This window comes from Hypanus sabinus, chromosome 15 (genome assembly GCF_030144855.1).
Source record: "Hypanus sabinus isolate sHypSab1 chromosome 15, sHypSab1.hap1, whole genome shotgun sequence".
NCBI classification, from domain to species: Eukaryota; Metazoa; Chordata; class Chondrichthyes; order Myliobatiformes; family Dasyatidae; genus Hypanus; species Hypanus sabinus.
Window position 1 is genome coordinate 49,031,418 of NC_082720.1, and position 25,412 is coordinate 49,056,829.

The following is a 25,412-nucleotide window of genomic DNA, read 5'->3' on the forward strand; positions in this document are numbered from 1 at the left end:
AATAATGGTGCATAGTTCCCTGAAGGTGGAATCTCATGTGGACAGGGTGGTGAAGAAAACTTTTGGTATGTTGGCCTTTATAAATCAGAGCATTGAGTATAGGAGTTGGGATGTAATGTTAAAATTGTACAAGGCATTGGTGAGGCCAAATGTGGAGTATTGTGTACTGTTCTGGTCACCGAATTATAAGAAAGATGTCAACAAAATAGAGAGAGTACAAAGAAGATTTACTAGAATGTTACCTGGGTTTCAGCATCTAATTTACAGGGAAAGGTTGAACAAGTTAGGTCTTTATTCTTTGGAGCGTAGGAGGTTGAGGGGGACTTGATAGAGGTATTTAAAATTATGAGAGGGATAGGCTTTTCCCATTGAGAGTAGGGGGGATTCAAACAAGAGGGCATGTGTTGAGAGTTAGGGGGCACAAGTTTAGGGGTAACACGAGGGAGAACTTCTTTACTGTGTGAAACGAGCTTCCAGTAGAAGTGGTAGAGGCAGGTTCTGTATTGTCATTTAAAGTAAAATTGGATAGGTGTATGGACAGGAAAGGAATGGAGGGTTATGGGCTGAGTGTAGGTCAGTGTGTCTAGGTGAGATTAAGTGTTCGGCACGGACTAGAAGAGCCGAGATGACCTGTTTCTGTGCTGTTATGGTTATATGTTAATTGATTGAATAATTACTACCCCCTTCAAGTCAGTATTTAGCAGATGCATCTTTGGCAGCAATTGTAGCCTAAAGTCTGTGTGGCTAGGTCTTTATCAGCTTTGCAAATCTGGACACTGCACTTATTCCCCATTCTTTTCAAAACTGTTCGAGCTTTATTAGATTGCATGAGGCTCGTGAGTGAACAGCCCTTTGGAAAACAGATCCTCTCCCAGGTTGTTGTTGTCTTGAAGACTCCACCAAGTTTTCCGCCAGGATTTCCCTGTATTTTGCTTCATTCATTTTACTGCATTCATTTTACTTTCCCCCTTCACAGACCTTCCAGGGTCTGCTGCAGTGAAGCATCACCACAGTATGATGAAACCACCACCATGCTTCACAGTAGGGATGGTGCGATTTTGATGATGTGTGGTGTTTGGTTTATGCCAAACATAGCACTTAGTTTGATGGCCAAAAAGCTCAATTTTGTTCCATTAGACCATAGAACCTTCTTCCAGCTGACTTCAGAGTCTCCCATTTGCCTTCAAGCAAACTTCAGCCGAGATTTCATGTGAGTTTTTTTTCAACAGTGGCTTTTGTCACTCTCTCATAAAGCTGTGACTGGTGAAGCACCTGGGCAACAGTTGTGGTATGCGCAGTCTCTCCCATCTCAGCCACTGAAGCTTGTCACTCCTACAGAATTGTCATAGGTCTCTTGATGGCCTTCCTTGCTAGTCCCCTTGTACGGTCACTCAGATTTTGAAGACTGCCTGCTTCAGGCAGATTTACAGCTGTACCATATTCTTTCTATTTCTTGATGATTGACTTAACTGTACTTCAAGGGATATTCAGTGACTTGGGAATTTTCTTGTATCCATCTCCTGCCTTGTGCTTTTCAATAACCTTTTTGCAAAGTTGCTTGGAGTGTTCTTTTGTCCTCGTGGTGTAGTTTTTGCCAGGATACTGACTCGTCAGCAGTTGGACATTCCAGATACAGCTGTATTTTTACTACTATCAATTGAAGCATTTTGACTGCACGCAGCTGATCTCCATTTAACTAATTATGTGACTTATAAAACTAATTGGTTGTACCATTAATGTTTTGGTGTGTCATATTAAAGGGAGTGAATACTTATGTAGTCCATTATTTTGTGTTTTATATTTCTAATTAATTTAGATCACTTTGTAGGGATCTGTTTTCACGTTGACTGAAAGTCTTTTTCCGTTGATCAGCATATTTTTTTTTAAAAAGCCAGATTAAATCCACTTTGATTCAGTGTTGTAGAAATATGAAACTTTCTGGGAGTGGGGGTAAATACTTTTTATAGGCACTGTATATAAATTATCTGGATATTTTGTAAATAATTGGTACCTTTTGAACTATAGTCACTGTTAAATTTAGGGAAAGGTGGCAATGACTATTTACAAGGTCTGGCAAACAGTACTGGGGGATATTGTCTCTAGATGATTTTCTCTGGACCTATAGATAAAGGGCAATTGCAGCCCAGATGTTTGTCTACCCAGTTTGAAAGAACATCTGCAGTAGCATCCCTTAGCATTCTGTTGCACACTCTAGTTAATTTGCATGATTAGGTCTCTTGCCTTGGGATATAGCATAAAGTTGTTTATCATTTTATTTAAAAATAAAGGCCAACTGTAATATTTTGAAAGTACAAAAATATTGACCAATAAATATACATAGCATTAAAGTGAAAAATTTAAGGCATGTTATCCTCCAATGTGCTGCTCCATGAACTTTTCTATTTCAGCTTTCAAGTTCACTGAAATGTTAACTTCCATTGCATTCATATTGTAACCAGTTAAAAATATTAAGTTAATTTTAAAAGATTTGGCAGGAAGTTTTTGTAATAATATTTTCATGACAGTGCTGGATTTAGAGGCTCTTGGTTTTCTTCCAGCCATCCCACAGTGACAAAGTAGCAAATCCAAAGGTTTTGAAATGGATGAATGAATTAGTCAAATTACGTAAGCAATTTAAAGGTAAGACTTTTTGACATGACTTTGTATGTATTGCCCATTTTGAAAGTTCATAGTTCCTGTGGACATACCATTGTAGATTAAACTGGAAAAATTAATGAATAAATTCTTCTCGGACTTCCAGCCAAACACAGGTATTATATCTATTATATTATGACAGTTTATATCATCTATGAAGAAGATGGCAGAGTTTGTCATTGAAACGTTGGTTATGATCGATATCTGTACCTGGCTGGCTGTGCAAGAAGTGTTTCTTCGTCATGTACACTAGGAAAGCACTAGATCCTGGAAAATTTAATTCTACATTATCCTCATTAAAACATCATTGACAATAGTTATGAGTTCCAGTACAATACATATACTGCCATAGTTAATCATTTGATCACTGACAGAATTTTTCTGTCATAGTTTTGCTATGTGCCTTATGCCTTGACTAAATTCCTAACTTATTAAACACAACTCCTCTGGTTGGCCTGACCATTCATCTCAGTTCTGTTTTAGCTTGTGACCCCATTTATTTTCAGATGGTAAATTGCCAAAGATAGTTTCCCCTTTTTATTATTAAAAATGGTTTTACTTCAGTATAACTCATGGGATAAACAATATGCATTGTAACTAAGTCATGGTATTCTGTCTTCAATGTAGTTATTAAATAAACATAGCTCTTGTAAATGAACAGCAGTGTGGTATGGACTTTTGGGTCAAAGATTTTATGAAATTGAGGACAGATGGTGCAGCATAGCAACAAATAATGTCATAGTCGTACAAGCATGGAAACAGGCTCTTCAGCCCACTGAGTCACATTCCCATTTATACTATTCAAGTACTAATCCTATATCTTCTCCCCACATTTCCAATGTCATATATGACTTTTGTTGAGAAGTAGTTCAGTGTGTAGTAGACACAATCCTGAATACTGATATTTTGGTCCTGGATTTAGCAAGTGATGTTAAGCTAAAACATCTTTGGGGAAGAACAGGAGATGCCAACTTCCTTTTGACAGAAGGTTGAGGACTAAGTATGAGGAGGGATGATAGGAGCTACTGTGGGGAGGTGGCTGTGGGGTGGGTGGTGATGCATCTGAAGGGAGGAATCCTTTGCATTTCCTTACAGAATACTGATTTGTTGTAACTTTCTTGATCCAGACATTCATGAGTATAAATGCCCTGACTTATCCTGGTGTGAGCCCCTGCCTACCATTACTGAAGCAAGAATCTAACATGAATACTACGCTCCTTCTTTGGCAGAAATCTGGTGTGAAATTCTGTCTGCAACAATAAATGAGCTATGTGGTCATTTCCTAAGATTTGCAGTTGGATGGGCTGGAGTCATGTGACTATTCAGATTTGAGATATGGGAGTCATGGTTGCAGTAGGATATTTCATTGCAGAGTACAACATTTGGGAAGGCAGGGATTTATTGCAGATTCCTGGCACAGCAGCACTGTCCAATATACATTTTTCTATATGTAATATTATAATGACCCTGTCTGTGCACTCGTTTAAAGGAATGCATCCCAAGCATTAAATGAGCTACAATTTTGTATCATCGGCGAACCCTGAAGGAATTTGAATAGTAGAAAGTTTGTTGGGAATGGAGATATAAGAGCAGGAACTTATGAAGCATGTATAGGGAAGGAGAGCAAGTTTTCAAAAGTTGTGTATTTTGGGTTAAGGCACAAAAGAAGCTCAGAGGGGAAAGAGTGCTGGCTATTAATTGGATTAAGCAGTCTGTTCTTTTCACTTAGGGTTTGCAGTGGAAGAGAGGGAAATGAAAAGGAATTTACTGAAATAGTTAATTTTTGTTGGTTGAAAAATTCTTGAATACTGTGTAAAGTGGAATGTTGTATAATGCACCTCATTTAGTTTAGCCAGATTAGTCTAAATCATTCAGAAGCCACCCTTGGGCACATTAGCATCATAAAGATGTGTTGGATTAATGATAGAAGCTATATTAGGGGAAATAAAGGTGAGAAAAGCGGAGCAAATTGAGTGCTATGTAGATAGCCTGATAAAAGCAAGGATCAACATTAACATTGTTAGGGGAAGCAGAGAATTGCTTTGCTGAGGACAGTGGTTGACATAAGCAACTTTTATGCTTGTTGACTACACTGATTTTTATGGACAATTAAACATCAAAGAGTAAAGATTTCCTTATTTTTAAGTACAGATCTAGTAATTTGTTGATGGAAAAAGTCAATTTGAATACTGATTAATGGTTGTAAGAAGCTGTTTAGTCAAAGGATCCTAAATCACGGGCAAACTCCCATAAGGAGAGAAGGATTGAGATTAATTCCTTACAATCCAGAGGAAATGCAGTCATAAAGTAAAACAGCATGGAAATAGATGCTTTTGCTGAACTTATTCATTCCAACCAATTTGTCTATCTGAGCTGGTCCCATTTCCCTGTGTTCACTATATATAATCTTTCTTGTCAAAGTACCTGTATAAATGTTTTAAGCATTGTATTTGCATCCACCTATACTAATGTGGTTGTAAGATGCCCCTTTGCTTGTGTTCAGTGACCTGACCGACAAAGGTAAGTGCCACCATCACCCCCTGTCTAACTGTGTTACTATTTACAGAAAATCAGTGTGCTGTTGTATCTCCAGGTCTGTTCCACTATCCTCCTGGCCATTAACTGTGCAAGTCTTCTCCTGGCTTAACTTCCCATAGTTCAACGTTTTGCATTAGTCAGAGTTAAATGCCATCTGCCATTCCTCGGTGCACTTACCCAGTTTTAAGTATATCTTGTTATCTTGGATAAACTTCATTGTCCACCCTCCTACAGTTTTGGTGTCATCCACAAACTTGCCAACTATATTTTCATTCAGGTAGTTAAAACAGATGAGACAGTGATTCCTGAAGCACACCACTGGTCACAGACCTCAATTTGAAAGGCATATTTTCACTACCTCCATCTTACGATGGGTATTAATGGCAGTTATATACAGGCCTCCCAACAGTGGTTGGGAGGTGGACCACAGATTACAACAGGAAATAGAAAAAGTGAGTCAAAAGGGCAGCGTTGTGGTAGTCATGGGAGATTTTAACATGCAGGTCGATTGGGGAAAATCAGATTGGCAGTGGATCTCAAGAGAGTGAGTTTATTGAATGCCTGAGAGATGGCTTTTTAGAGCAGTTTCTCATTGAGCCTACTAAGGGATCAGCTATACTGGACTGGGTGTTATGTAATTAACCAGAGGAGATTAGGAAGCTTAAGGTAAAAGAACCCTTAGGAACCAGTGATCACAATATGATTGAGTTCAACTTGAAATTTTATAGGGTGAAAGTAAATTCTGATGTTGTAGTATTTCAGCGGAGTAAGGGAAATTGCAGTGGTGTAAGAGAGGAGTTGGCCAAAGTAAATTGGAAGGAGCTGCTGGCAGGGATGTCACTAGAGCAGCAATGACATGCGTTTCTGGGAAAAGTTAGCAAGGTGCAGGACATATGCATTCCAAAAATGGAGAAATCCTCATATAGTAAACTAGTACAACCATGGCTGACTAGGGAAGTCAAGTATTGTAAAAGCAGAAGAAGGGGCATACAACAAAGCAAAACTTAGTGAGGAGATAGGGGACTGGGAAATTTTTATAAAACTACAGAGAGCAACTAAAATAATCATTAGAAAGGGAAAGATGAAATATGAAAGGAAGCTAGCAGATAATATCAGAGTGGCTAGTAAAAGATTTTTTCAAGTATGTTAAAAATAAGAGAAATGAGAGTGGATTTAAAAACGCAAACATGAGGAAATCTGCAGATGCTGGAAATTCAAGCAACGCACACAAAATGCTGATGGACCGTGGCAGGCCAGGCAGCATCTATAGGAAGAAGTACAGTCGACGTTTTGAGCCAAGACCCTTCGTCAGGGCTAACTGAAAGAAGAGATAATAAGAGATTTGAAAGGGGGAAGGGGAGATCCGAAATGATAGAAGACAGGAGGGGGAGGGATGAAGCTAAAGCTGGAAAGTTGATTGGCAAAAGGGATACAAGGCTAGATAGAGAAGGGAGAGCATCATGGGACAGGAGGCCTAGGGAGAAAGAAGGGGGAAGGGGAGCACCAGAGGGAGATGGAGAGCAGGCAAGGAGTGATTGTGAGGGGGGCAGAGAGAGAGAGAAAGAAAAGGAAAAAAAGGGGCGGGGAAATAAATAAATAGATAAATAAGGGATGGGGTAAGAAGGAATGGGGGCATTAATGGAAGTTAGAGAAATCAATGTTCATGCCATCAGGTTATCTATCCATGGCCTCCTCGACTCTACTGTCAAGATGAAGCCACACTCAGGTTGGAGGAACAGCACCTTATATTCCATCTAGGTAGCCTCCAACCTGATGGCATGAACATTGATTTCTCTAACTTCCATTAATGCTCCCTTCCCCTCCCTCCCTCTTGTTTTTCTCTCTCCCTCTCACAATCACTCCTTGCTTGCTCTCCATCTCTCTCTGGTGCTCCCCTCACCCTTTCTTTCTCCTTAGGCCTCCTGTCCCATGATCCTCTCCCTTCTCCAGCTGTGTATCCCTTTGCCAATCAACTTTCCAGCTCTTAGCTTCATCCCTCCCCCCCCCCCCCCGTCTTCTCCTATCATTTTGCATCTCCCCTCCCCCTCCCACTTTCAAATCTCTTACTATCTCTTCTTTCAGTTAGTCCTGACAAGGGGTCTTGACTGTACTTCTTCCAATAGATGCTGCCTGACCTGCTGTGTTCTACCAGCATTTTGTGTGGTTGTTGCTGAAATGAGTGGAGAAATAATAATGGGGGGCAAGAAGATGGCTGATGAACTAAATGAGTATTTTGCATTAGCCTTCACTATGGAAAACACTACAAGTATGCCTGATGTTGTAGTGTGTGAAGAAAGAGAAGTGGGTGCAGTTACTATTACAGGAGAGAAGGTGCTCAAAAAGCTGAGGGACCTAAAGGTACATAAGTCACCTGGACCAGATGAACTGCACCGTAGGGTTCTGAAAGAGGTAGCAGTAGATTCTGGAAGCATTAGCAATGATCTTTCAAAAATCATTGGACTCTGGCATGGTGCCAGAGGACTGGAAAATTGCAAATGTCACTCCACTCTTTAAGAAAGGAGGAAGGCAGCAGAAAGGAAATTATAAACCAGTTAGCCTGACTTCAGTGGTTGGGATGATGTCAGTTGTTATGGATGAGGTTATGGAGTACTTGGTGACACAGGACAAGATAGGACAAAGTCAGCATGGTTTCCGTCAGGGAAAATCCTGCCTGCCGAACCTGTTGTAATTCTTTGAGGAGATTACAAGTAGGATAGATAAAAGTGCTGCAGTGGATGTTGTACATTTGGACTTTCAGAAGGCCTTTGATAAGGTCCCACACATGTGTTTGCTTACCAAGTTAATAGTCCATGGCATTACAGGAAAGTTACTAAAATGGTTAGAGAATTGACTGAGGCAGCAAGTAAGGATAAAATTATTCTTTTCTGTGTGGCTGCTAATGACTAGTGGTGTTCTGTAGGGATTGGTGTTGGGACCACTTCTTTTTAGGCAGTATATAATTGACATAGATGATGGAACAGGTGGCTTTATTACCTAGGATGCAGAAGGACTTTTGACAGATTAGGAGAATGGGCAAAAAAATGGCAAATGAAATACAATGTTGCAAAATGCATAGTCATGCACTTTGGTAGTAGAAATAAATGTGTGGACTGTTTTCTAAACAGAGAAAATCCAAAAATCTGAGATGCAAAGGGACTTGGTTATCCTTGTGTAGAACACTTTAAAGGTTAACTTGCAGGTTAAGTTGGTGGTGAGGAAGGCAAATGCCATGTTGGCATTCATTTCAAGAGGTCTGGAATACAAGAGCAAGGATGTGATGCTGAGGCTTTATAAGGCACTGGTGAGGCCTCCCCTTGAGTATTGTGAATACTTCTGGGCTCCTTGTCTTAGAAAAGATGTACTGGCATTTGAGAGGGTCCAGAGGAGGTTCACAAAGATGATTCCAGGAATGAAAGGGTTATCTTAGGGTTATCTTATGAGGAACATTTGATGGCTTGGATCTGTACTCGCTGGAATTTAGTAGGTGGGGGGGGGGGATCTCATTGAAACCTTTCGAATATTGAAAGGCCTAGACCAGGGGTCAGCAACCTTTACCACTGAAAGAGCCACTTGGACCCGTTTCCCACAGAAAAGAAAACACTGGGAGCCGCAAAACCCGTTTGACATTTAAAATGAAATAACACTGCATACAACGTTTTGTTTTGTCTTTATGCTATGTATAAACAAACTATAATGTGTTGCATTTATGAAATCGATGAACTCCTGCAGAGAAAACAAAATTACATTTCTGCATGCAACAAAAACATTTTGAACTCCGAAAAAAAGACGGGTTGAAGGTTACTTTAAAGTAAAATACTCAACGTCTATTTGAGTCCTTCTTGTATTTATGAAAAACGCCAAACTTAAATTTGCCGCCAGCAGCAAACCAAAAATAACGTCAGCCAGCTGTCAACCTGAAAAATAAAAGGACTATTTCACTGAACAATGAAAACATATGAATATACGTAAAATAATAGGCAATTAAAATATTTATCATACTTGGTCAGGTTGACTCACACCTGACAATGCAGTCGTATTCAGTAGGGATGGATTGATGCTTAGGGGAGTGACCGGGAAGGATAATGTGTTTTTTTCCTCTCTGAACTCACAGAAGCATTTCCCAAATGATGTTTGCATTGTGATGATTGCAGAATGTAAATACTCCGAATTTATCATGTCGTGACGTCGTTTGAACTCTCTCAAATTGGGGAAGTGAGACAATGTGCCTTTCTGTAAATCTCTGGCAAGCACTGTCAACTTGCGCTCGAATGCCAAAACATCCTCCAACATGTGCAGGGCTGTACGTCCTTACCCCTGAAGAGCTGTGTTCAGCGTGTTCAGGTGCGCTGTCATGTCTACCATGAAGTGTAGCTTTTCCAGCCACTCTGGCTGTTCCAGCTCAGGAAAGGTGAGCCCTTTGCTGCCCAGGAACGTTTTCACTTCTTCCAGACACGCGACAAAGCGTTTCAGCACCTTCCCTCTGGACAGCCAGCGATAAAAACACGTTGTAGCGGTGTGCTACACGCAGTCAGTAAACTGCAGTCAAAGATGACTTTATTCGAACTAAACAGCCTTGCTTTTAAGCCTCCCTCAACCCGCCCCCCCATGGGCGTGGATGCTGCAAAAGACACGTACTCACAAACCCCCGTAGGCTATCTCCCTTAGCCTGAACGCTGGCTAATTGTGAGCCGGTTCGGATGTGTCAGGAAATGGTTCGCCACAACGTCTTATTTAGATTGTACAAGATCACCATAATCTTCAAATTTAGAATTACATTTCAAAAACTAACAAACTAACATAAAATACATTTTAATTAAATACTGACCAATTATTTCCCAAAGCAACAGGGAGCCGCAACACAGACGTAAAAGAGCCACATGTGGCTCCGGAGCCGCAGGTTGCCGACCCCCGGCCTAGACAGAGTAGACATGGAAAGGATGTTTTCCATGGTGGGAGAGTCTAGGACAAGAGCACAGCATCAGGATATAGAGCCATCCAGTCAAAACAAGAGATGTGGAAAAATCTCTTTAGCTAAAGGGTGGTGAATTTGTGGAATTTGTTGCCACATACAGCTGTGGAGGCCAGGTTGTTGGGTGTATTTAAGACAGAGACTGACAGGTTCTTGACTGGACATGGCGTCAAAGGTTTTGGGGAGAAGGCTGGGAGCTGGAGTTGAGGAGATTTAAAAAAAAAAGGGATCAACCATGATTGAAAGGTGGAGCAGACTCAATGGGCGAGATGGCCTAATTCTGCTCATATGTTTTATAGTCTCATTCCTTACACCCAAGACAATTTTTGTATTCAATTGGCTAATTCACCCAAGATCTCTTCTGAGCTCACCTTCCAGACCAGCATATGTGGTTCTTGTCAAAGGCCTCACTACTATCACTGTAGCCAATGTCTGCCACACTGCCCCCCTCCCCCCCCAATTTTCTTGAAATTTTAAAACCAAACTTTACAAAGCTATGCTGAGTATCCCGAATCATCCCTTGATGTTCCAAATGCTGGTAGATGTCTTTCAAAATTCCCTCTAGTAACTTTCCCACCACTGAAATTAGGTCCACTAGTCTAATTTCCTGGCATGTTCTTGCAACACTTCTTAAATAATTGCACAACGTTAACTACCATACAATGTTCCTTGTCTCCACCCTCTTCTGCTGTATATCAGAGCCAGTTTGTGTGCCCCAGATCTGGCATCTACCTTTCTGAGAAAGAATATTTTTTTCTTTCACTGAGAAATATATTTTGCTTAAAAAAAACTTTTTTTTCTTTGAATTTGTCATTTTTTTTGTGTGTGTTTCAAGATCCTGTTTGAGTTGGTGGCTGTATTTGACCTAATTGTATTTATTGATTATGTCTTTATTTTAAAACATCACAAGAAGGGGAAAGAATACATTTACTCTGCATTATATCTTGTATTTAAAGAGTTAATCCACATTCAACCAGGTTTAGTACAACCAAACTGTTAGTAATCTCTTCTCAGCTTCAAGAATACGATTAATCTACATTAATCTACATTTCTCATTGTGATATTATTTAACATTTAATATAAAGTTTCATTAATATATTATGTTTAAAATGTAGCGAATCCAATAAGTAGAACAACATAAATGCAAGAAATTCTGCAAATGCTTGAAATCTAGACAACAAATCTTGAAATCACACAACAGTTCACTCGCCAAACACTGAACTGATCCCACAATCTATGGACTCACTTTTAAGGACCCTATAACTCATGTTCTTGATATTATTTAATACTTATTAATTCATTATTATATTATTGTATTTGCAAAACTAGTTTTTTGCTTAATGGTTGTTTGACAATCTTTGTTTTGTGTGTAGTTTTTCATTGATTCTATTGTGTTTCTTTGTGTCGACTGTGAATGTCTGCAAGAAAATGAATCTCAGGGTAGTATATAGTGACATACAAGTACTTTGATAGTAAGTTTACTTTGAACAAGTTTCTTGAAGAACTCAGCAGGTCAGACAACATCTTTGGAAAGGAATAGATGTTGATGGGGGGGAGGAGGGGAAAAAGTATAAGCTGGCAGATGAGAGGTGAAGCCAGATGAAGGGGAAGATAAGTGTGTGGAGGAGGGGAGATGAAGTGAATAGCCGGGAAGTGCTTGTCAAGCACCTTTTCTCCATCTGCAACAGGCAAGATTTTGTGGTGGCTAGCCATTTAAAATCCATTCTCCATTCCCATTCCTTCATGTCGGTGCATGGTTGAGGCCACTTGAGAGTAATAAATACCTCATGTTACTTCTGGGTAGCCTCCAATCTGAAATGAATATTGATTTCTCCAACTTCAGGCAATTTCTATCCCCTCCCAATTCCCTTTTTTCTATTCCTCATTTTGGCTTCCCTCTTACCACTTCTCCTCAACTGCTTATCACCTTACTCTGGTACCCTTCCTTCCCTTACTCTAATCTTCTCACCTATCAGAATCCTTTTTCACCTCCCATCTTCATACTTCATTTCCCCTCCCCCACTGACCTACCTTTACCCTTACTGTCTTCACCTATCATCTGCCAGTTTGTAATCCATCCCATCCCCTAGCTTCTTTCTCTGGCTTCTTCCCCCTTCCTTTCCAGTCCTGATGAAAGGTCTCGGCCTGAAATGTTGACTGCATAGATTCTGCCTGACCTGCTGAGTACCCCCAGCATTTTGTGTGTCGCTCTGATTAAATAGAAAACATGTTTTCACTACCATAGTGTAGTTTTGTGTACTGCAAATAAGTGAACTGAAGTACTGATAATTTCTTTGTATTTTCCTAATAGAAATGAAATATAAATCTTCAGAAAATGATTTAGAAGCTTTACCCGTATTACGCCCAAGAAGCAATACTCTTCCAAAGAGCTTTGGTTCTTGTCTGGAACATGAGCAAAGAGATGTTTATAAAGAAACATCTGAGAAGGAGAAAAAGCCAAATATGGAAGCAACAGTAGAATCGATCTTAAAAAGACTTAAAGAGAAACGAGCTGAGGAAGACTGGCCAGAGGATATTAAGGTATTGCTTAGTAACCTTTTGCCTGTAGGTTTTAATTTATTTAGCAAAATCCCCTCCAACACTACTTGTTCTCACTTCACTTGCAAGCTCATTAACTGTTTTCAATTAAATTGACACAGACTGGTTTAAACATACTTTAATTACATTTACTGTATCTTACACATTTGTTACTCAGTTTTTTTTTCGATTGATTATGCTCTTAGAACAGTGGAACTCCTATTTTTTAAAGATTAATATTTTAATCAAGTATCATGGTTTAAAAACAATATACTAGCCTCTCTGCATAACCTTTTTGCCAACTTAGTGTAGTGGATATGTGTCCACAAGGAAAATATTAATTGATTACTTATAACACATGATGATGCTGAAGAAGTGCAAGCAGTAAATTGGTCTGCAAAACTTTGAGAATTGTTGTTATAATTGCACTTTTTAATTCAAGTTGCATTTAATTATCTTTCTGACAGGAAATGAGACAGAATCATTTAACAGCAGAGAAAATAGCTCTTCAGAAAAGTTTGTTGCATTTTGAGAGCATTCATGGTCGTCCAGTATGTATTCTTTTAACTTATTATTAATATTTGCATAAGTATCAGGTCTAGTTTTTAAAACTTCTAAGTGAAAGTATCTGGTATTAAATTCACTTAAGCATGCTTTGTGGATCAAATTTGAATATAGGTGGTTATCAAGTAGACTAAACTTGGTGCAGATCAGCAGCAATTGAATTACTCTGCAAAAATGTATCATAATATACATAACAGTTTGAACCTGTACTTAATGCTCAGTTTTTAATTTTCTACTGTACAGGTCACTAGGGAAGAAAGACAGCTGGTGAAGCCTTTATATGATAGATACCGACTTGTGAAGCAGATGCTAGCCAAAGCTACGCCAGTTATTGTAAGTGAAACATTCCTCTTAAATATTTAGATAGTATTTTTCTGTTTGTGATAAAATGTGCTAAGGTTCTTAAAAATATGATCAAACAAAATATGAAAACCAATCAGAGGAAGAGGATGGGTAAAAAGATATTTATTCAAATTTACTTTGAAAGAGAATCATAAGAAATTTCCAGAACTTGGGAGCTACAAAGCTGAAAGCTCAGAGTAAGGAAGTACAAGATGAATAACATGAAAATTGGACAAATTCTAGGAATAAATTGATGAAAACATGAATATGGATCTATTTCAGTGGTTTCACTTAATATCAGAGAAAGAATACAATATGCAATCTGAAATTCTTATTCTTCAGACATCCACGAAACAGGAGAAAAATGCCTAAGAATCAATGACAGAAAAATGTTAGAATCCCAAAGCTCCCCCAGGCACAAGCAGCAGCAAAGCATCAACCCTCTCCATCTGCCTCAGCAAAAGCATCAGCCACCACCACCCACTATACAAGCAATGGCAAAGCCCCCAAAGAGACCATGATCTAGAGTCCATCAAAACCAGTTCTCCCAATAGTTTGACATCCCAGGTGCTCTCTGTCACTGCAAGAGGGAGAGAGAGGCATTACTCCTGCCACAGCAAGAGGGGAGACCAGCTTGCTGCTTTTCTATTACAGTCTGCAGATTTACTTTATTTTGAGTTTCTCTGACTTGAGATCAGCAGCAAACTGTCTCTATCACCATCGAGCGAGATAGATAGAGAGAGAGAGAGAGCAAGCAACTAATTGCTCGAGTACAGAGGCTTCTGACAGCTGCACCTGCTGTCTTGATGTTCTGCTCTCCCGCGACGCTTCAGTCAGTAACACTAGTGAGGAATTTGGTCATTGACAGGACCACATAAGGCTGCACCCCAAGGACGCATGTATTCCAGGCCATTCCTAGAGATATTAAAATCGCTAGGCTGTTTGGCAAGCTCTGAGAGCGGGAACCTGCCATCATGAAGAACCACAGTTTGAGTGCAGCTATAGATCATGGACTCCAACAGGACCCCAGCCACTTAGAAAAGGAAAGAAGAGACATTAAAGAGAAGAAATTAAACTGTTTAACAGATGAACTCGAAGTTGCCCTCTGGCACCATCTTTGCAACCTCCCACAATTCTTAATGTGGAGATAAGATTTTTCAAAGGACGCTTCAAGGAATAGGGATCTTTACATTAGTGACCACTAGTGGATAAGCAGGATTTCAGTGGAGTTGGGATATGGGCTGTAGAAGTTTGGATTTGCTCAAAATTATAGCTGATAGAAACATAGAAAATAGGTGCAGGAGTAGGCCATTTGGCCCTTCAAGCCTGCACCACCATTCAGTGTGATCATGGCTGATCATCCAACTCAGAACCCTGTACCTGCTTTCTCTCCATACCCCCGATCCCTTTAGCCACAAGGGCCATTTCTAACTTCCTGTTAAATATAACCAATGAACCGGCCTCAACTGTTTCCTGTGGCAGAGAATTCCACAGATTCACCACTCTCTGTGTGAAGAAGTTTTTCCTCATCTCGGGATGCAAGGCGCAAGGAAAGCAAGGAAGATATTGGAATAATTGTGACTCCAGTAGACTTAGATTTTGAATAACTGTTTCAAAAGTTAATGGTGTCGTCTAGGCAGAAATAGGCAGTCCTGGTGATCCAGAGTTAAAGGTATATGAAGTCAAGTTAATTGATGAATTGGGCAACACTTACAATGCTGGGGGAACTCAGTATGCAAGGCAGCATCTGTGGAAAAATGTACAGTTGATGTCTTGGGCTGAGATGCTTTGGCAGGATCTTAGCCCGAAATGGCGACTTAACTGTTTTTCCATAGATACTGCCTGGCCTGCTGAGTTCCTCCAGCATTTTGTGTGTGTTGCTTGGATTTCCAGCTTCTTCCGATTTTCTCTGTGATGACTTGGGCATTGCTTTTTCCCCTCATAAAAGAGTCTTTATTTCCGAGATACTCATCTACAGAGGGAGTTATTACTGAAGAGAAGGCAGAGTTTCGGCTTGAAACGTAAACTTTTTTTCGTCTTGTTAAGGAAGGTCCTTTAGCTTATTCGGATAGGAATTCAGGTAGTTAATCTGACCAGAGAGGGGTTTGTGTTTCAGAAGTGCATAAATGAAACCAGAAGTGTTTTTGAGTGATCTTGGCAAAGCATAGCAGAAGGAGTTTCAAGAGTTAATGAATTTAGTGATTTCTGTGTTTTCAGTGCAAGGATGATGCGTGATGTACAGTGCTGCTAGGAAGGTTGTGAAACCTGTAAATTTTCTCTATTTCTGCATAAATGTGATCTAAAATGTGAGCAGATCTTCACATAAGTTCTGAAACCGGATAAAGTGAACCTAAATAAATAAATAACACACACATTATACTTGTTCTTTTACATTGAGAAAATTGATCTAATATTATGTGTGTTTGTTGGAAAAAGTATGTGAACCTTTGCTTTCAGTAACTGGTGTGACCCCCCCCCCCCCCCCGTACAGCAATAACTTCAACCAAACTTTCCAGGTAACTGTTGATCAGTCTTACACGTTGGCTTGGAGGAATTTTAGTCTATTCCTCCTTACAAAACTGCTTCAATTCTGGGATGTTGGTGGGCTTACTTGCATGAACTGCATGCTTCATGTCCTTCAACAAAGTTTCTATTGGATTAAAGTCAGGACTGAGAGTCAGCCTTTCCAAAACACAGATTTTCTTCTTTTTAAACCATTCTTTTGTTGACTTACTCTTGTCTTTGAATCGTTGTTGCATTATCCAAAATTTTATTGAGCTTCAGGTGACAGACAGACTGCTACCCTGACATTCTCCTGTTAAATGTCTTGATACAATTTTGAATTCATTGTTCCCATGACTGCAAGCTGTCCAGGCCCTGAGGCAGCAAAGCCGCCCCAAACCATGATGCTCGCCTTGATTCACAGTTAGGATGAGGTTTTGATGTTAGTGTGCAGTGCCCTTTCTTTCCTCCAAACATAGCAATTTGCTGTTCCGCCAAAAAGTTGAACTTTTGTCTCATCTGTCCACAGATTATCCCAGAAGCATGGTAGAACATCCAGCTAGCCTTTTGCAAACTTGAGACCTGCAGCATTTTTTTTTCTTTTTTGGAGAGCAGTGGTTTCCTCTGTGGTGTCCTTCCACGAACATCATTTTTGTTCAGTGTTTTTCTTATTCTGGACTTGTGACAGAGTTTTTAGCAAGTTCTAGAGATTTCTGACCTCCTTCAGCATTGCAGGTTGTGCTCTTTGCAGGAGGTAGCAACAGTACTGAATTTCCTCCATTTGTAGACAGTTTCCTTTGCTGTGGACTGAACACTCGGGTCTTTAGAAATGCTCTTGTAGCCTTTTCCAGCTTCATGCATTGCCACAATTCTTCTAAGGTCCTCTGAAAGTTGTTTTGATTGAGGCATGGTGCACATTAAAGATCCTTTTTTGAGAAGAGCAGGCTCTGTCAGTAACCTGACTCTGTCTTTTTCCAACAAATGCATGTAATATTGGATCATTTTTCTCAAAGAATAAATGAACAGATATAATGTTTGTATTAATTGTGTTATTTAAAGTTGCATGAATATTGGATCACATTTTAGATCATATTTGTGCAGAAATAGAGAAAATTCTTCATAGTTCACAAACTTTATAGCACCACTGTAGATTGAGCATTGACTTTTTTAAAAAATAGCATCAGACTTGAAGTCCCTACAAAGGACTGAGAACAACTGAGAGGATCTTGGGGGTCTTTGTACCATCCATCGGGGACATTTATCAGGAGCACTGCATACTCAGGGCCCTTAGTATTATTAAGGATCCCACGCATCCATGCAGCATTCTTTGTGACTTTCTATCATCAGGCTGGAGACTATGATGTATAAAAAGCAAGAACAGCCAGGATGAGAAATAGTTGCTTCCTCCAGGCCATTGGGCTTCTGAACTCCCAGCTGCATCATATCTGAAGTGTCATGGTTTTATCTGTTCTGTACCTTACAGTACTAATATTAATGCACCAGTTAGTTATTTATGTACGATTCATCTGTAGATTTTTTTTTCCTCATAAGTGATTGTGTTAAGTGTTTCACACTGGTTCAAAGAAACTTTGTATCATTTCTATATACATGTATGTAGTTAAATAACAATAAACCTCACTTGTCATTTGTTACTGAATACATTACTTATATTAATAGTGAATTCTATATTTAAAAAATGTGTATTTCAGTTTCTGTCTAGCAGTAGGGTAACATCAAGTGAAAGATATGGGCAGAGGAGAAAGAGATAATGAAACTATTAATTGGGACGTTTTTGGAAATTTAGCCTTTTTTATTTACTGACTATATAAAATTCTTCGAACAGCCAGCAGATCAGATTGTTACAGTGCCTTTATTCATGCTTGCCATCAGGTATGCAGCTGTAAGTATTTGAAATCTGTAAGCAGCTGAGAGAGATCTGGTCTATCTCGGAAACATCATAACATTATAGCATCCATCATACATACCACATGTCTAAAGATGTGCTTCTGTATTTCTGACAATGGCTGTCCAATTCAACATTTTATTGAGATGTCTGTTAACTATCTGACCTGATGACGTTTTAGCAAAAACAAAACTTCTTGAGTTCTGAAGACTGGGCACTTCAGAGCACAATCATGAAGCAATAAGATCATGATCTTTAAAGTGTATGAAGCTTTGAATAAAGGAATTTAGCCTTGGCTGTTAAATGAACTATGTAGCGTGTGGGACCTGAAGAAGAGTAAATGCACTGTAGCAATGTTCGTCTGCAGCTGACTTAAGTGTTCCTCGAACAAATTCTCAGAAAACACTACTACACAAAATCTAATTGAGGTACAGATTCTTCAGTGTTGCAACAGAACAGTTCACCTCAGCTAGAAAGTAAATTTAACAAATTGTGTAATAGGGTAAATGGTCACATCCACTTCATAGAAATGTGGGGAGTATAAAATATACCTTGCCTACTTTTATGCCATTCTGCTAATCGTTGTGAAATATCCTGTTTTTCCAACCCATAGCAGGATCTATTGTAATGGATCAACTAATACAGAAAGCAAAATATGCTGTGATTGGAGTGATTTTGTAAAAAATAAATATTAATTTTAATTAGGAACTTGTTTTACTTTCATGTTTTTATTTCACTCTCCATGCTCATATTGGGTCAGGAATGTCTGTTTGCTTCTGAAGTCAAGAATATACACCTCTATTTGCATATACACTAACAACTAAACATAACCAATGTGATATTAAAATTAACCATGTGTATGGCTACATTGATATTGATTTCAGCCAATTGAAATAATTTTGTAGATCAAGCTAATAGAGAATATATGATAATTATTTATTGTTCATACTTGTACAGAAAGGTAGGGTAGAATTATGGGTTTCATTACTCAACTAACATCCAGAATTATTGATATGAATTTGGATTCTAGTGTGACATCTGGAGAATTTAAATTCAATTTATTAAAACTATGCTTTCTTTCTTAAAACAAAATTGCTAGTGCTAGTTTGACATTAAAAACCCATCTACTTCTCCACTGTCCTTTAGAAAGGAGATCTGGGATCCATTTCAGGTCTGATCTGTTTTTGATTTCAGGCTTATTGTGGTTGACTGGGTTCTGGGATAATTAAGGATGAATCCACATCCTGCAAACAAATAAAAGAAAACTACTTAATGATCAACCACTATTTAGAACACACATTTTACAGCCTTAAGTGGTCATCACTTATTTCTCCTGATGGATTTTAAGCTAGTAAAGAGGGGAACAGGAAAGCATAATTGGAATTATAATGCTTGCCAACTTGGTATACAGTAGATTAAGGATGATTGGGACCAGTACATTTTAACCCAATTGAGTGGCTTCCCCAATTTTCATGGAAATAGTTAAAAAAGGTATTTTTGAAAAAAGGCAAACCTTGTATGTATGTAATTTGTATGAAATACAGAACAAGTTACAATACTACCAATACAAGACAAGACTATAGAATGGTATATTAGTTCCTAGTAGTTATTGATGAAGGAATTCATTCAGTGTACGCTGTCATGTTCTTTTGCTTGACTGTAAATTAACAAAAATCAGCATAGACACCTAGTGCAGATAATGGATTGCCTTCATACAACACACACAAATCTATAGGAAGAAGTACAGCATTTTGTGTGTATTGCTTGAATTTCCAGCATCTGCAGATTTCCTCATGTTTGCCTTCATACAATGCTTTTGATGATTGCATTCTCCAGTTATTCAATTTCATTGGAACATTTAAGATGATTGTCATTATCTTCAAATTCTTCATAGTTCTGAGCATGCTGAAGTAGTGAAATTCTTTTTTTCACTCTTGGCTGTTTCTGGCATCTCCAAGCCTCAATGCTTGAAGTTATAGTAAGCAAACAGTTCCAAAATTTCCTACTGCTTATTTCTCTCCAGTTATCAGTGATAAAAATCACTGCTTTTGAACAGAAACACACGCAACTGACACTTTATGGTCCATCCGTTCTAAGCACAGTGTAGTCTCTAATTGTTGATGCATCATCAATAACTCTCGGAGACGTGAGGTGAGATATAGGCTTTTATTGGCTGGAAGAAAGAACAAGCAGCAATTGACCACCACACTACATCCTGGAGACTGAGACCGGGGCGGTGTCTCCAATCGCCTTTATACCGGGGTCCGTGGGAGGAGCCACAGGAGCAGTCAGCAGGGGGAGGCGTGTCCAAACAGGTATATGTAGTTCACCACAATTGCTACATCAATGCAAATGGCTGATGCTAGTTAGAAACAGTTTGGCAACAGCCTCTTGTCCCAGTTAAGTCTGCCAAGTTAATAAAAGGAATCTTGACAATGTTCTCAATTAGTCTTTATTTTTTAAGAGTGTCCCAAATAAGCAGCTGCCCTGATTAACTCCACTGTAGTGTTTTAGGAATGTTATCAAAAAAATTTGTTTATTCTTTTAAATTAAATTTACACCATAGCATAGGTTAAATTTATTAGCCTGTATTTGAAAATTTATTTGGAAAGTACACTCATAAGTATAAGATTCATTTCTTTTAATATTGTGGATGTGTTCTACCTGCAGTAAGTCTAATATTTTCTTTTGTGGTTTGTTGCTTTATTTGATTTCTCACTACATTTTGCAATTTAATGTAGTTAATTAACACATCATTCATTAAATAATTATCAGTGCTGCATTTAAAATGGTAATGTGGTGATCTGTATTTTAAGGAAATCAAACTGATCCCCACATTAGTCTTGCTTTAACAGTAATTCTTTCCGTCATTTTCTTCTAGGGCTCTCCATCAGCCAAACGTCGTGGCCAGACATTACAGCCAATCATAGAAGGTGAAACTACTCAGTTCTTTGAGGATATAAAGGTTAGGTGTAATCATATTAATCATATAAAATCATTGCATGTAGTTCTGCGGCTTTTCAGATTGTTTTCCTTATTGCTTATTTATTAAATTTCATTGAACCTTCTATGACAGTGCAATAACACCAATTTAAGATAGCTTTAGAGCTATTTGAAGATAATTCAAACACTGAAAAAAGGCCTTTCACAACAACCATGCCAAACTACCAATCCAGTAATTGGATAGAGGGACAGTTGCTAAAAAAAAGCCTGCAAGTAAAGTAATGTACCATGGAGACACGAGACTGCAAGTGATGAGATCTGGAGCAAATAAAAAGATTGCTGGAGAAACTCAGCGTGTCTGCTATCTGTGATCCCAAAGGGATAATTCATGTTTCAGGTTGAGACTTGGCACCAGACCAAGTGTAAAAGGGAGATGGCTGTACAAAGCTGTGAAAGGTAAGGGTTGATAGGCAGATAGATCCAGATGGGGAAGCAAGGAGTGAAGATAATGACAGGCTGAGAGGTGATAAGTGATATAACGGGTAAAACATGCATCATTCGTACCACCACTTAAATTTTCTGAACATATGGTGAAATTTTTACCATTGCGAAATACCATAAAATATTTGTAGATATGAAAAAAAAATCCTCTGTCCTTCTGGGGAAATTAAGTACTCTTTTGAGTTATATCTGGAATCTAAGATAAACAGTTTGCTGGAGGAACACAGCATTTATGGGGGTGGGGGAGGAAAGGATCATCAACGTTTCAGGTTGAAACCCAGCATCGGGACTAAGAAAGGAGATGGCCAATATAGAGGAGAAGAAAGAAGTGAAATAGACATCAGAGGTGGGCAGTTCTTTAACATACCCCCCCCCCCCCCCCCACACCAAATGCTGCTAGACACACTGAGTTTATACAATAGATTTGTTGCTCCAGATTTGCATCTTAATTAGGTATTTGTTAAAGAAATTATCTAAACCTGGAAGTTGCTCATGGCTCCAGGTATTGCTACTTGTTTGTTAATTGCCATTTCTGACTGATATTGGGCTTGCAGTGTTCTTTGACAATATTGATATTATCTTGCATCATTCATCTCTAGCTCACACTTGGAGTGAATCAGATTTAATATCAATGGCATATGTCGCTAAATTGGTTAACTTTACAGCAGCATTACAATGTAATACATGATAAGTATAGAGGATAAAACTGAGTTACATTAAGTGTGTGTGTATATAGAATCATAGAATTCTACAGCACATTACGACCATGTAACCTACTGCAGAAACTGCCTAGAATTATCCTATTGCATAACCTATTTCTCTAAGCTCCATGTACCTATCTAAGAGTCTCTTAAAAGACCCTATTGTATCCGTCTCTACCACTGTCGTTGGCAGTGCATTCCACACAGCCACAACTCTTTTTAAAAAAAAGCACCTCTGACTTCTCCCTTATACCTACTTTCAAGCACCTTAAAACTATGCCCTCTTGTGTTAGCTATTTCAGCCTTGGTAAAAAGCCTCTGTAAAAATCCACACGATCAGTGCCTCTCATCATCTTGTACATTTCTATTAAGTCACCTCTCATCCTCCATCACTCCAAGGAGAAAAGGCCAATCTATTCTCATTAGGCAACATCCTTCTAAATCCCTGTAAATCTATTTCACCTCTTAATCTCATGTAAGTTGGTGGCTGCTGACTTAATAAAATCCATGACATTAAAAAGGAAAATTCTAAATAAGAACTGTAAATATACAGTTACACATCATTATACAAAAAGGGAAGTTGCCAAATGTGTGAGAACCTTTCACTGGAGCTGAACAGGAAGCTTAAAGAACTTGTCATATGCTTTTACATTATCTGCTTTTCTCTTCCAATGTTGAAAATCAATGGCTAGACCACAGTGACACAAACACATAGTTCTACTAATCAATAAAAAAAAAACTATTGACAACTAAATTAAAGAAAATCAAAAACAGATTTTAAAAGCTAAGTTCTCTTAACTACTCTTTGCAATGTTTATGTAATGAAATTTTAATACATACACACAGTTGCCAAAAGTGTGTAAAATTTCCAACTGGGTTCCAAACATAAGGTAACCTAATTGAGCATACTCAAAAAAACACAATAAAAAGCATAATGGCAAGATAGGGTTGTTGATAGTTATGTCATAGTCACATTTAAACTAATATATTTGAAAATCTTTATCTATGCAATGAAAACAGTGAAAGCAATTATGATGTTATACCGGTTCTGCCAGTAAACCAAAACCTAGAAGTTTGTGTGTGGGTCAGAATTCTTCCAAAGTTGCTTTAATGTTAAGTTTACTTTTATTGTATGAAAGATGTTGTAAAACATATACATAATATATAAATTATTATAATAGTAATGGCTTGGGCTGTTTTAAGTAGACAGTGGATGCACCCGGTTTAGGACTCAGTTGGGTGTGGAACAGTGTCGGCTGTGGCTGAATAAGCCGATTCTTGAGCGGCAGTCTTTGGCACAGCTGCTGCACACGAAGGCTGATGGCCACGGCTGGGTAGTTACTGCCACAGCTTTCCTTCTCTCTCTTCTGTTCCTCTGCATTGGTAATGCCTGTAATGCAGTGATTTGCTGCTGTCTCTTCCGAAGGGTCCACTCTGATATCAGCAGGTTTCTGGTCACATTTATAAACGTCCCTGTAACGCAGCAGTGAGCGCCCTATGGGCAGGATCTTGTAGCGAGTTCTCCGTATAGGATGCCCTGGGGATGCGGCCATCCTGCGTGCGGCAGATGTGGCCGAGCCAGCGCAGTTGTCACTATGCGAGAAGGACATACATGCTTGGCATGCTGGTCTGGTCCAGGACGTCTTTGTTTGGCACGCAGTCTTTCCAGGAAGTGCCCAGGATCCGACGCAAGCCCCGTAGGTGGAAGCTGTTGAGGCGGTGCTCGTAGGTTGTCCAACTCTCGCTGCCGTAGAGAAGAGTACTCAGTATGCAGGCTCTGTACACTGCAATCTTGGTGGCTGTGGTGAGCTTGTTTTTCCACACTCTTTGACAGCTTGGCCATAGCAGCAGTGGCTTTCCCTATTCACCCGTTGAGCTCTGGATCAAGGGACAGGTTGCTGGAGTCTGTCGATCCCAGGTAGGTGAATTCATCTACTGCTTGCAGGGTGTGGTCGCCAATGCTGGGGGCTTCACTGACGTCCTGGCCCATGATCTCTGTCTTTTTCAGACTGGTGAGGCCAAACTCATGGCATGCATGTGCCAGGGAACTGACTAGCCTCTGGAGACCAGACTGTGTGTGTGACATCAGGGCGGCATAATCAGCGAAGAGTATCTCCTGGATCAGGACCTGACACACTTTGGTCTTTGCTCTGAGGCATGCAAGATTAAAGAGCTTGCCCTCAGACCTAGTGTGTAGGTACACTCCATTATCAGATGTCCTAAAAGCGTACAACAGTACGAGGGAAAAGAAGATCCTGAAAAGTGTCAGGGCAAGGACGCAACCCTGCTTCACTCCGCTTTGGATGGGGAGGGCTCTGAGGATGATCCATCGAATTGTACTGACCCCTGCATGCTGTCATGGAAAGAGGCGATGAGATTCAGCAGCTTTGATGGGCATCCAATCTTCAGGAGTGCGAAGAGGTTTCTCCTGCTAACCAGGTGGAAAGCCTTGGGCAGATTGATAAAGGCAACGTACAAAGGCTGTCTCTGTTCTCCTGCAGCTGCCTGAGTGAGAAGATCATGTCGATGGTGGATCTCTCTGCTCTGAAGCCACACTGGGACTCGGGGTAGATGCGTTCTGCCAGTGTCTGCAGTCACTTCAGAACCACTCCGGCAAACGCCTTGCCAATGGTGTTGAGCAGGAATATGCCTCTGTAATTATTACAGTCATTGCCATCTCCCTTATTCTTGAACAATGTGATGATGTTTGTGTCTCGCATGTCTTGGGAAACTGATTCCTCCTCCCAGCACAGGCAGAGCAGTTCGTGAAGATGGCTTAGGAGCACTGGTTTCCTGCACTGGAACATTTCTGCAGGGATGCTGTCTTTGCCTGGTGCCCTGCTGTGAGCAAGTGAGTTGATGGCCTTGCTGAGTTCTTCCTCTGTTGGGAGTAGGTCCAGCTGTTTCATGACAGGTAGGGCAGGGATGTCTGGGGTGGTAGAGATCCTTAATGATGGATGCCACCTTCCTAAGGCACCACTCCTGAAGATGTCTTATTTACTTTGGGGACTGGTAGCCTTGATAGAGCTGACTAATTTTACAAGTTTCTGTAACTTAGTTCCATCTTGTGCAGTATCCGCCCACCCCATGCCAGACAGTGATGCAGCCAGTCAGAATGCTCTCCACAGTACGTTTGTAGAAGTTTTTGAGTGTTTTAATTGACAAACCAAATCTCAAACTCCTAATGAAATATAGTTGCTGTCTTGCTGCCTTTACAGCTGTGCCAAAATGTTACGTCCAGGTTAAGTCCTCAGAG

At 39.6% G+C, this 25,412-nt stretch overlaps 1 protein-coding gene across 1 annotated transcript in view; it reads left to right on the plus strand.

Moving 5' to 3' along the window:
- LOC132405222 (protein FAM13B-like) overlaps positions 1–25,412 on the plus strand; it is a 118,174-nt gene that overhangs the window by 87,814 nt on the left and 4,948 nt on the right. Inside the window, exons 15-19 of the mRNA XM_059989911.1 lie at positions 2,559–2,640; positions 12,474–12,703; positions 13,168–13,251; positions 13,508–13,597; positions 20,893–20,976. Of these exons, the coding sequence (XP_059845894.1) occupies positions 2,559–2,640; positions 12,474–12,703; positions 13,168–13,251; positions 13,508–13,597; positions 20,893–20,976 (570 nt within the window). The remainder of the gene's footprint in view (positions 1–2,558; positions 2,641–12,473; positions 12,704–13,167; positions 13,252–13,507; positions 13,598–20,892; positions 20,977–25,412) is intronic.